This window comes from Hippoglossus hippoglossus, chromosome 14, assembly GCF_009819705.1.
Source record: "Hippoglossus hippoglossus isolate fHipHip1 chromosome 14, fHipHip1.pri, whole genome shotgun sequence".
Lineage (NCBI taxonomy): Eukaryota > Metazoa > Chordata > Actinopteri > Pleuronectiformes > Pleuronectidae > Hippoglossus > Hippoglossus hippoglossus.
In genome coordinates, this window is record NC_047164.1 from 12,444,480 (window position 1) to 12,455,693 (window position 11,214).

Below are 11,214 nucleotides of genomic sequence, written 5' to 3' on the forward strand. Positions count from 1 at the left end.
TATACCTGACCGGTCTCTTGAAATACCTTGAGATGAGAATACTAGATTTTATATATCAAATAAAAATGGGAGGGACTTTTGTCCAAGCTGAGTGGTAAACTTATGTTTTTACATTGGAAAAACTAGTTTTGACAAATACAAGGTCAATTTACTGGGTATTATTTGAGCTTTTAATGGGCTCTCACTGTTTTAGTCTTTTGATTGGTTTGTATCACTTGGCAAACTAAAGCACTTTCTATGCTTGTTAATGCATTATGTATACATTTAAGTTTCTATAAGAAAAAGATCTTGGCTGTGTTGTAAAGTGAATCTCTATTTAAATGCAATTTAATTGCACATCTCGAGCTTTTGACCAAATCACATAGTTTTTTTTTTACCACTTTATGTGATAATCACGTTCTTCATTAATTTTTGTAGACTGATGAAGTTTGCTCTGTTGTATAGAATAGAATAGGGGTGTTCGGTTTTCCATTTTTATCTCCCGATAAAGATAGCGTGATGTAGTCGAGAGCCCCGGAACAGAACCCAACTGGATGTCGAGGTTTGACTTTGCTGTTTCCAAGAATCCCCTCGGATGATCAACCTGCTGTGCACCTATGCTGGAGGATGTAACCCAGCTCGCCAGCTGGTGGCGCTGTGCGCATCTTTAAAGCCAGTTGCTGCACGCCATTCAGCACAAAGAAGAACACGTGTAGTAGGCGGAAGGCGCTGAACCACAACTCGCAACTTTGAGCCTTTGTTATCTGAATGCTTTGTCGTTTCCCTGGAAGATCCACAGCTTCCAGTCGGACGCAGCCGTAACTAAATAATTAACGTGCATTCCTACTCGTCTCTTTACGACCTAAGCGCCATTTTGTCGTCTTTTTGCGAGGAGAAGTGCTGTTAGCCGACTTGCTAACTTCCGTACATTAGCGAGTTTGTTGCGATCATGTCCGGCGTCATCCGTGGACCCGCGGGGAGCAACGACTGCCGTATATACGTGGGGAATCTCCCGCCAGACATCCGCTCAAAGGACGTCGAAGACCTGTTCTACAAATATGGGGCGATCCGTGATATCGATCTGAAGAACCGGAGAGGAGGACCACCGTTCGCCTTCGTGCAGTTCGAGGACCCGAGGTGAGCCTGCGGTGCCCCGCCATGTCTCGGCGCTATCTCCCCTGTAGTTCCCCCCCTAAAGCTTTTTTTTTTACTAAAGATGCAGTCACACACTCATAAATATAAACAGTTCATCTGGTTACCAATGCATCCTATTTAAATTAATGGTGTTCCTTTTTTTAGAAAGACGTTTATTCAACCGGATGGTCTGTTTAATGGCGGGAAGTAAATGAATCAATTACACTGGTGGTTGACTAATCCTTTACAAACACATGCTGTAGCTCCTCAAATGTAAAAAAATCAACCACTCTCCCTGGTATACACAGAATTAAATAAGTTTGACTGTATTCTATCTCTCATAGGACCCAAATAATAATTGCTATATCAAATATTTAGTAATTTAAATGGGGATATATTCACAGTTTCACTTTAAGTAATCCGCTAAATAACAGACGGAATAATCGATTAATTGCATACCTAATAACATTGTTGCACTGCTGTACATTACAATATTGTTTATTTGTTATTTTTCACCCCCTTACCTGCATTTCAATGGGAAATAAACAACTCTGTAACATGCCTTGATTCTGGTGCCAAAGATTCAGTGATGGATGGTTTTACACCCTTCCCTCATACAAAGACTATCGTATAAACAGCAAAGTCACTCAAATTTCTCAGTTCATCAAGAACCTTTATAGGATGAGTAACCCCCTTTCTCTGTGTCTCATACCCTAAACTATTAAATTATATCAAAGAAAAAGTTTGATCCTCATATGAATCTTTTCTAAAACTGTGGAAAAGGCTTTTTAAACGGGTTCATATTGATGAAAATGTAATAAGCTTATTTGCACTGATACAGACCCTTGATTGTGAGATAACTGGCAGCTGCACTGGCTTCCGAGCTTGAAATTACCAATATTTTGCAGTGCCAAGCTCGAGACACCATTTTAGCTCAGAACAGCTTTCAATACAATCTTTTTGTAATTTTCGTGTCATATTAAACTCTTTAACTATTTCATTTTCAACAGCTCAATTTCTTGTAATCGGCATAATATGAATCAGATACGTTTTGTTTCTTCCGGGTTTCATCAGCCAGTTGGCTTAAATGATATCTTGGCTGTGTGTTTATTTAGCTCATTCAAGTTTGCTGATCTGTAACTGTCTGTTTCCACAGGGATGCTGAGGATGCTGTTCATGGGCGTGATGGTTATGACTACGATGGATACCGCCTGCGTGTTGAGTTTCCAAGAGGAGGAAGGGGAGGTGGCGGAGGGGGCGGCGGTGGTGGGGGCGGAGGAGGAGGAGGAGGCGGCGGAGAAGGCGGTCGTGGTGGTGGTGGTGGTGGGGGTGGTAGTGGAGGCATGGGACCCCCGAGGGGAAGGTACGGTCCCCCGTCCCGACGCTCTGAGCACAGGGTTATTGTGTCAGGTGAGTGTTGTGTTCCTCTCATTGTAGATTGTTCTTGAAACTAAAGTGTAAGAGGTGAATTTACGAATTTATACCTCATTTCTTCGTGTCAGGTCTTCCCCCCAGTGGAAGCTGGCAGGACCTGAAGGATCACATGCGAGAGGCAGGTGACGTATGTTATGCTGATGTTTACCGTGATGGCACCGGCGTAGTGGAGTTTGTGCGGAAAGAAGACATGGTCTACGCTCTCCGTAATTTGGATAACACCAAGTTTCGTTCTCATGAGGTACGTAAAGTGTTACAGCCTTAAGCTATCTTGATAAGGAATGGCCATGGAACGCCAAACTGGAAGTTTTAATATTTTCTCAAATGAAGAAAGCAGGAGTGTGGAGTGAAAACAACTGGGCAGTAAGTAAAGGCCAATGTTAAGTTTGAATGGTGAGATAATGTCGCTTTGCATCATAATTCTGCCTGTGTGTCATTTGTGGAGTGATGGTGACAACAATGGTCTTTTGGAGTAATCAAAGTCTTATGTGATTTGCTGATTTTTATCAGAATATTATGGCCAAAGGAACTGTACACTTTAGAATAAGTAGTTGTGATGTCCAGAAACGGTAAATGTGCAAACAAAAATTGATCCTGTTTGTGGCTGCAGGTGTTTCCTTCTCATGTTGTAACTTACACGTGGAAATGAATGTTCCCTAATGTGTGTGTTCAGGGAGAGACGGCCTACATTGGGGTGAAGGAGGACGGTCCTCGCAGTCCCAGCTACGGGCGTTCACGCTCTCGTAGCCGCAGTCGAAGCCGGAGCAAGAGCGGCTCACGCAGCTACTCCCCTCGTCGCAACAGGGCATCTCCACGTTACTCTCCCCGGCGTTCCCGCTCTCGCTCTCGCACCTAGACTCACCTGACCGTAACCAAAGTAATGGTGTACCTCAGAGCTGGAGAGGAAATCTTCACATCAAATTACAGATCATGTATACTGACCACGTATCATCTTGTTTGTGACCCCTTCATGCTGTTGTGTTGTGTGTTCGCTTTTCCCAACTTTCTTTTTCGCAGTTTTTTATTTTAGTTTTAAATTTTTTTGCTGACCACACGTACACAACCCTCCTGGTCTGTGTACATGGCATTATTCACTCTGCCATGCTTCCCTTTTTTAAATTCTCTCAAATTGTGTCTCTGCTAGCCATCTCTCCCCCTCCTTTCCACTTCTCCTGTGCTGATTGTGCTCGTTGTATGCTTCATGTTTAGTTTCTTTTAAGAATTTACTTCTTCAAACATTTACTATTGTCCTTTGACCTTCTTGTGTGTCTCTCTGTAGAGATCAGAGGAACAGGATAGGATGGGAACAGAGGAAACAGTTCATATTAGGATAAACAGGAGGAGGAGGAGTCAAATATGGCACCAATGGTATGATGGCTGTGCCCTGTCATCTATGAAATCTGCATTATAAGGCTGTCCAGCTTCTTTTTTTTTAACATACACTTGACAGTAGAGCGCATTATTGAATGTTTTGAGTATTGGCACATTCTGCTCACCACTTTGTATTTCAAAACCCAAAGCTTGTGTTCTTTGCATTTGCTCATCTTTTACTATCTTAAGTATACCTTAGTTTTTGGGATTGATCATGGAAGTGTCCCCTGTTTTTCTCAACGTGAACTCCCTCATAGATGTATTCATTGACATTTTTAAGTAATTTGTGAAGGTGTGATTCTAACTTGCCTCCTTCTCTTTGGTTCTGCTGGTATTCTGAAGGTTTGGACTGGGCTCATTGTCTCCCCATTCCGGAGCTGGATCAGGATTCAGGATCAGATCAGGATTAGGATTAGGCTTCGGGATGGATACATGGAGCAGGAGCATGGGAGCATGGGAGCATTTTGCAGGGAGAGGATCCCGACCCCTGGCCCTGTCCACATAAACCCACAAACCGGAATCATAGTCGGCTATTCGAAGTAAATTGGCTTTCAAATTATCCAAATAATTTTTTCCAATTTCCTTTGGGACCTCAAAGACACAATTACTGACGGCAACATGACGAGCGAATAATTTTTCGGATTTTTAAAAAGTGAATTAATAAGAGCAAAGCTTGGATCAAAACCAAGAAGAGGGCTGGGAAGTGCAGGATGGATCAAGACGCATAAGGAGTGGTAAATAGTGGGCAACCATTAACAGCGGTGGAGGGGGGGAAGAGGGAGGCAACAAGGGATTGTGACCTTAACGTGGTTTGTATCTTTTTCTTAAGTCAGTCTTTCCAGAGGAGGATGATTTCTGGTTTATTTTCTTAGGTATGATCTTCAGTATCTCAAAGCTTTATTCTCTTTTAATAAAAGTTTCGATAACTCAAGTAAATGTTAGTGTTTTTCTTGTTCAGTATTTTGGATGCCTCAAAGGGCTTTACACAAAAGCATACAAAATCTGTATGATTTAAATCTGACATGCAATTGTGTTTTTACATTTTGCAATAATCTGTGTTAGTATTTAGAATGTATTTGGATTTTAGTATTAAATATCTTTACAAAACTCATGATGCAGACTGAAGGTATTCACACTGTTCTCATTAATACGTTCAACAAGCTTGAAGTAATTTTTTTAATGGGCGAAAATATGGATCTAGGACTATAATAGTTGCCTAACAACATCAATGGAGGATAGATATATATATATATTTGGTTCTTGTTTTTCAAAATATTGATTGACCATTGCCCTCCAAAATAATTGTACGGGATCATTTTTTTATTTAACGTTCTTCAGAATCTGGATGGGTATCCATAATAATAACTGCTTCAGAAACATAATGACAGTTTTTCTGCTCGGATGATTTCCCCTCTACCTTTTAAAGGTCTATGGGCATGGGATTTCCCAATTGAAATGAATAAGTTGGCATTAAACTGATCTTAATGATTTTATTTTCTTCATAATATAATAAAATGCATCTCGCACGCAAACATTAAAAGCCAGCAAATTACAATTATTGAAACAGGCCGTTCAAACAGATAAGTCAAGCTGTTTTTTTTGTTTTTTTAATGTCCGCCGAGTCCAAAGAACATAGGTTGAATGGAATAGAAAAGTTAAATGCACATTCTCCTCTGGTCTTCAGCCTGCAGCGAGGAACAAAGTAGTGAGATATTCAATCTAATTGGCCTTCAAACAGGATTGTCTCCTGTCTTGGACCTCAAAGACACTGTCTCTGATGGCATCCAGATGAGTGTTTCTGTATTGTGGAGCAAATCCAGAAGGAGGGGCAGGAGGGATCCACGCACATGAGCGTGGGAATCCATCAACAGTGGAGGAGGGAGGGAACAAGGGAATGTGACCTAATGTGTTTTTTTTCTCTTAGGTCAGTCTTTCACTCCAGAGGCTTCAATAAAAGTTCCCTTGATAGTTTCATATAATCTTGATTTTCTTGTTTTAGTAGTAAAACATTCATAAATTACACAACCCATTGAAAAGATTGAGGTGAGGACACAAAACTACTGATAAACCGAAAAGGGGAAATGATTTTATGCAACTAGTCTGAAGGTTGTCATTAGAATGTTTTGATAATCATGCTGTAGGGCCTTTGTTAGTTTCAGTCATTCATTATTGTACATTTTTACAGGCTGCTGCTGCTGCTGCTGTTAGTGTTTTAACACCTGATGGTACACAAATGCTATTGGAAGCAGGATGCCATTGCTGTTGTGTCGGGGTTTCAATTCTTGTCACCAAAAATGAATTAAAAACTGATACTCCAACCAACAATTGTCATTTATCTTTAAAAGAGAAAGAGTGCCTTCCTTTCTTTTCTTTATGGGACATTACAACCAGAGGCAATGAACGCCATGGCTGCGGTGAAATTCCTACCCTGATACAGTTTGTGTATCATCCCCATGACCAATCAGCTCCAAAACTTAATCCTATTCTAGTCACACACAACTTTATTGTCAATTCTGCCATATGTAAAGGACATAGACAGGATTGAAATGCTGTTTCTCTCTGATCCCCAGTGTAAACATAAGTATGCAGCATATTTGATATACTCAAAACATAGTATGCAGTCAACATAGTATTATCACGGCTCTTTCTGGAAATAGAATCGTTAATGTGATTAGTGCAACCATGTGGTTAACCAATATTACATATCAAGTTGATGTGTGAGCAGGAAGTGTATTCAGTGTCTCATTTGGTTTTTCCTCAAATAAGTTAAATGACCTTGTTGGAAATAAATCCATGCCTCCCCCTCTTGGAAAAATACAGAATCTACAAATATGTCTCTTTTTAAATTATAAGTTTTTCTGCTAGACCCAGGTTCCCTCTTGCTTCATTGTAGTGTTAATTCTCAGTTTGCATCTACCACGTGATTTGCAGACTGGCATCTAAACTCTGATTTGAGGTGAGCAGAGAGAAACAATCCTCTTTTAGTAAGTGAGTGGAAGAACAGCCTCTGTATCTACATCATTTTGGTCAGTGGAGCTCAAACGGACACATTTTTTAGCAGTTTTGTGACAATTTCCCATCTGGAGCCCGACAGGCCCTCTGTGACACAGGGTCACAAACCATTCACAGGTTTTCTTTAAAGTCATCCTCCTGCCGGACAGGTGTCAGAGCTTGAGCTCGAGTCTGGAAGTCTTGAAAATCCAGAAAAATCACATTGTGACACATTGTGAGCTGTAAATATGTCTGATCTTGGGTTCCTTCAGGGATGCACTGACTTTATATAGAAGTGTTCTACCCACAGTGGGATAAACAGTTTAAAAACCAATGATTCAGAATGTAAACGCTTCTAACACTGCACTGTTCGGGTGTAATCCAGCTCCTCACATCTTCACAGTCATGTGGATCAACACGATCGATCGACCTGATCACCTGGATCGATCACGCACACATAGGAGGGGGGGGGGGGGGTGCGTGTGTGTGAAAACAGTGCATTCTGGGTTGAAATAAGATGCGGGCGGACTGTCCGCGAGTAAAAAACGCCCACGAGCAGGGTGGAGGCTCGGCACCGGCCAATCAGATTAGCGGCTGCGATTTGAAGGGCGGGGCGAGGGCGCACGCGCTCCATCCATAAAGGAAGTGCAAACTGCAGTTGCCTGTGACGCACACGTCTGATCACTATAACCTCACAGAGACGGTAAGAATCAATATATGTGTGACAGAGAGGAGTCACTGTTTGTTGGTGTGATAGAAGCTGTGCAGGAGGTGAGTGAACATCGAGGCTTCTGCTGATCTCCTCTTGTATTTGTCCTGAGAAGGTGTGTGTGTGTGTGTGTGTGTGTGTGTGTGTGTGTGTGTGTGTGTGTGTGTGTGTGTGTGTGTGTGTGTGTGTGTGTGTGTGTGTGTGTGTGTGTGTGTGTGTGTGTGTGTGTGTGTGTGTGTGTGTGTGTGTGTGTGTGTGTGTGTGTGTGTGTGTGTGTGTGTGTGTGTGTGTGTTGCTCCCACTTTCTTTGCACTGTTTGCAAACCGCAGAGCTTGATTTAGTGATGGTAGCTAGTGAATTTCAAATATTAAAGCATTAACTCGTTGCACTACTCTCAGGCAAGCAGGTAACCAGATTTACCAATTGAAACTAATGAGCATCTAATGTGGCTGAATTACATTGAATTGTTTGTCACGTCAACACTCTTCGTTTATTGCTTGCTTAGTGAGCTGCTAACATGCACATCAACTACATCTTGAGAGGGATCACAGTTTTTCCTCAGTTATCCAGATGACTTTGTTAATCCTGTTTTAAGATGCCATTCTCACTATACTCAATTTTTTTTTAAATCATGAAGCCAAGATACGAATAAGTAGACTCCTCATAAAGTGACTTTCCTGGAGAACTTGTCTTTAACCTGTATTTATAGGCCTAGCATTATGTTTATTGTTTTTGACTCATTCTCACTCAGGCACTTAATTGCACTTGTCTTTGTAGAAATGCTGCTTTTTTCTATTGTCTTTTGATTGATCGTTTGTGAACACTGGTCCCGAGAAATACAATTTTCCCTAAACTGTATTCTTTTTAGATATGGCTCGAATGACATTAATAAACTTGAAACTTCAATGCCATGGGAATGCAAGGACAAGTGTCACTGGATGTATGAACTGGAATTTGTGTGAGAGCTATATGGGTAAGGAAAAGTTTCAACAATTTGCTTTTTCTTGTGCAGTTAAGAAGCCAACATGTCTGACAAGAAGGCAGTGATAAAGAATGCAGACATGTCTGATGAAATGCAGCAGGATGCTGTGGACTGTGCCATGCAGGCCATGGAAAAGTACAACATTGAGAAGGATATTGCTGCTTATGTCAAAAAGGTATGTCGGATCAAACACAATTATCACCAACATGAACCATTTATTGAAAGCCGTTTTAATGGCGTCCTATCTGTGTTGTGCTTAATATCACCTCCCTTGCAGGAGTTTGACAAGAAGTACAACCCCACCTGGCATTGCATCGTCGGGAGGAACTTTGGTAGCTATGTGACGCACGAGACGAAGCATTTCATCTACTTCTACCTGGGCCAAGTGGCTATTCTACTCTTCAAGTCGGGCTGAAATCCCAACGTGCCCTCTGAAAACTACTTTTAAATTCAGCCTTTAATTCTTCTGTGCCATGCTGTACATTTGCTACCAACTTTCTGCAGACATGCCCACCTCATGGTTCCCTACTTTCTGCAGTCTGTTATTGTTTACCACCTACTATGTTACCACTGTCGCTGGATGGTGCTTTAGTCCTGCCTGAACTGGTGGCGTGCTGTTCCTAAAAAATGTTAAACTAAGAACGCCAGAATCCAGGCAGCATTTGCGCGTCCGACAGACTTGACCATGAATCATAATTTTTGGATATAATTTCTGCTGTGCATTGATGCACAGACCTTGTACATTATTTCATATGAATATGTTGTATAATAACTTATTTTTCAAGACATTAAAATGAGCAACAGAGTTTTTGTTTATGCCTTTTTAATTTTCAGTGTCAACACAGATTGAATTAAAGAAGGAAAAAAAAAAAATGCAGTTACTGTTGCTCACACTTAATAAAGAAGACTGTATGCTAAGAGATTGAAGGCTTTTGTACATGTTTGAACATTCCTGTTTCCACTTCTGCTCCGAGTATTTGCAATGTTGCTGCTTTGTATCGCTGGACTGTAATTTAGTGTACACTTGGGTGTTGTGATATTTTCAACATGTTGAGCACAAAACATTTGAGACAGTAAATTGGTTCGACTACTTATGTGTTCCTTGAATTTTCTTCAGCTGCATGTACTATAATAATATATTTCCTCCTGTATTCTGACCTTAATAATATAGTGCGTACATTGAGGCAACAAACCAGTGGGGGTTTTTTTGGTTACATATTTGTAATGGCTAACAGGTAATATTAATTATTCCAGGTAAAGCAGAGGAAAGTAATATTAACATAAGTATATTTTATGCCTGTATTGCAATTGAAATAGTCTACTCTTAAGCCTTACACTTGCCTGATAGCCAGTAAGAAATTAAATGGAAATTTGGTACAATATAGTATGAATGAAATATAACCTAGCTACCTGTATATAATTGGGTCCACCTTGACTAGCTTCAACAACCTATCCATAAGTTATTTATTAACCTTACACTTGAGTGTATATAGTATGGACCAATACAGCAGCTATCTTACAATGCCCATATCTGTTAAGAAAAAAAAAAAGGTGGAATCTGTTGAAAAAAGACACAAACTTTTGAAAGGTAATTTATGTGCTTTAAAGGGCCCATATTTTACACCTTTCTGGGATTTAATTTGAGGTATAGGTACCCCTAAGATGATATATCAGTGGTTTAAAGTAAAAAAAACTGCTGCAATGTGTATTTCCATGTCCTCTCTTCTGCCCCTCTCTGGAGCTGCAGACAGAACAGGCTTTTTTCGCCTGCCTCTTGAGCCCCAGCTGAAACACAGCTGAAAGTCCCGTTATGTTTGGATACATCTATAGAAGACCAGCCACATATTTACAGTCGGTTACAACAGGATGTTTCTGAACGGTAAGTTACACCGTCATGTTTGTTCAAGTTTTAGCAGGACAGTCGGCCAATGTAGGAGTAACGTCCCGAGTTACAGTACGGAGTTTCAGTCCCGAGTAACATCTACGTTACTCCGTACTGAGCACACCGACATGGCATGTCAGAAGAAATAAAGCGTAACCACTGGTCTCGAACAGTAATGTTCTAAGGAGGAATGTGCAAGGACACATTCTCTTCCTTGCATCCCTCCACGCTGCAGTGGTTCTTCAGTGTTGTTTGTTGTGGTTAGCCTGTGGTAGCTAACAAGCTGCTAGCTGTGGAGGGGTGGAGGTGACGGGGAGCGGGGGTGGTACCTGCTGGGTGGGGCTGAGAGACAAGTGCGATCCTGAATGACTCATACGGGGGAGGACGTACGAAACAAGACGTTTCGATAACATATTTCGAATGGACTGAGTCAAAAAGTCTGTGAAGTGACTGTTTTCATACTTTAAGGGTACCTACCTACCCCCCTCTAGTAATTACGGATAGTAAAAGCCCAGAAAATGTATTTTACACAATATGGGCCCTTTAATGATTATTGTAAAGGTGAATTTCTAAATTTGGGACATAGCTTCAGTAAATTATATAAGGTGGTGTAAAAAAACTGTCCTACTGAAGTTAGCCCATTTATTACATAGCAGAATACAAACATATTCTCGTCACATTTCATGTTCTAGTAATGAAAGCAGGACATTGACGTGTGATAATGACAGACTC

At 41.0% G+C, this 11,214-nt stretch overlaps 2 protein-coding genes across 7 annotated transcripts; both read left to right on the forward strand.

Moving 5' to 3' along the window:
- The first annotated feature begins 668 nt into the window (after positions 1-668).
- Positions 669-4,854, forward strand: srsf1b (serine and arginine rich splicing factor 1b). Of its 4 annotated transcripts, XR_004616029.1 has the most exons (6): positions 669-1,116; positions 2,270-2,523; positions 2,616-2,788; positions 3,221-3,479; positions 3,827-3,915; positions 4,261-4,854. XR_004616029.1 is itself a non-coding variant. In XM_034606362.1 (4 exons), exons 1-4 carry the CDS (start codon positions 929-931, stop codon positions 3,401-3,403), a joined length of 798 nt encoding a protein of 265 aa, XP_034462253.1. In that variant the 5' UTR covers positions 669-928; the 3' UTR covers positions 3,404-4,854. The 4 variants fall into 4 exon arrangements, 1 of the variants encoding a protein (XP_034462253.1); XR_004616027.1 differs by having other exon boundaries at positions 3,221-3,915; XR_004616028.1 differs by having other exon boundaries at positions 3,827-4,854.
- A 2,638-nt stretch (positions 4,855-7,492) lies between these two features.
- Positions 7,493-9,691, forward strand: dynll2b (dynein, light chain, LC8-type 2b). Of its 3 annotated transcripts, none has more exons than XM_034606365.1 (3): positions 7,493-7,612; positions 8,631-8,775; positions 8,878-9,691. In XM_034606365.1, exons 2-3 carry the CDS (start codon positions 8,644-8,646, stop codon positions 9,013-9,015), a joined length of 270 nt encoding a protein of 89 aa, XP_034462256.1. In that variant the 5' UTR covers positions 7,493-7,612; positions 8,631-8,643; the 3' UTR covers positions 9,016-9,691. The 3 variants fall into 3 exon arrangements, with proteins under 3 accessions (XP_034462256.1, XP_034462258.1, XP_034462257.1); XM_034606367.1 differs by having other exon boundaries at positions 7,527-7,680; XM_034606366.1 differs by having other exon boundaries at positions 7,579-7,733.
- Positions 9,692-11,214: the final 1,523 nt, after the last annotated feature.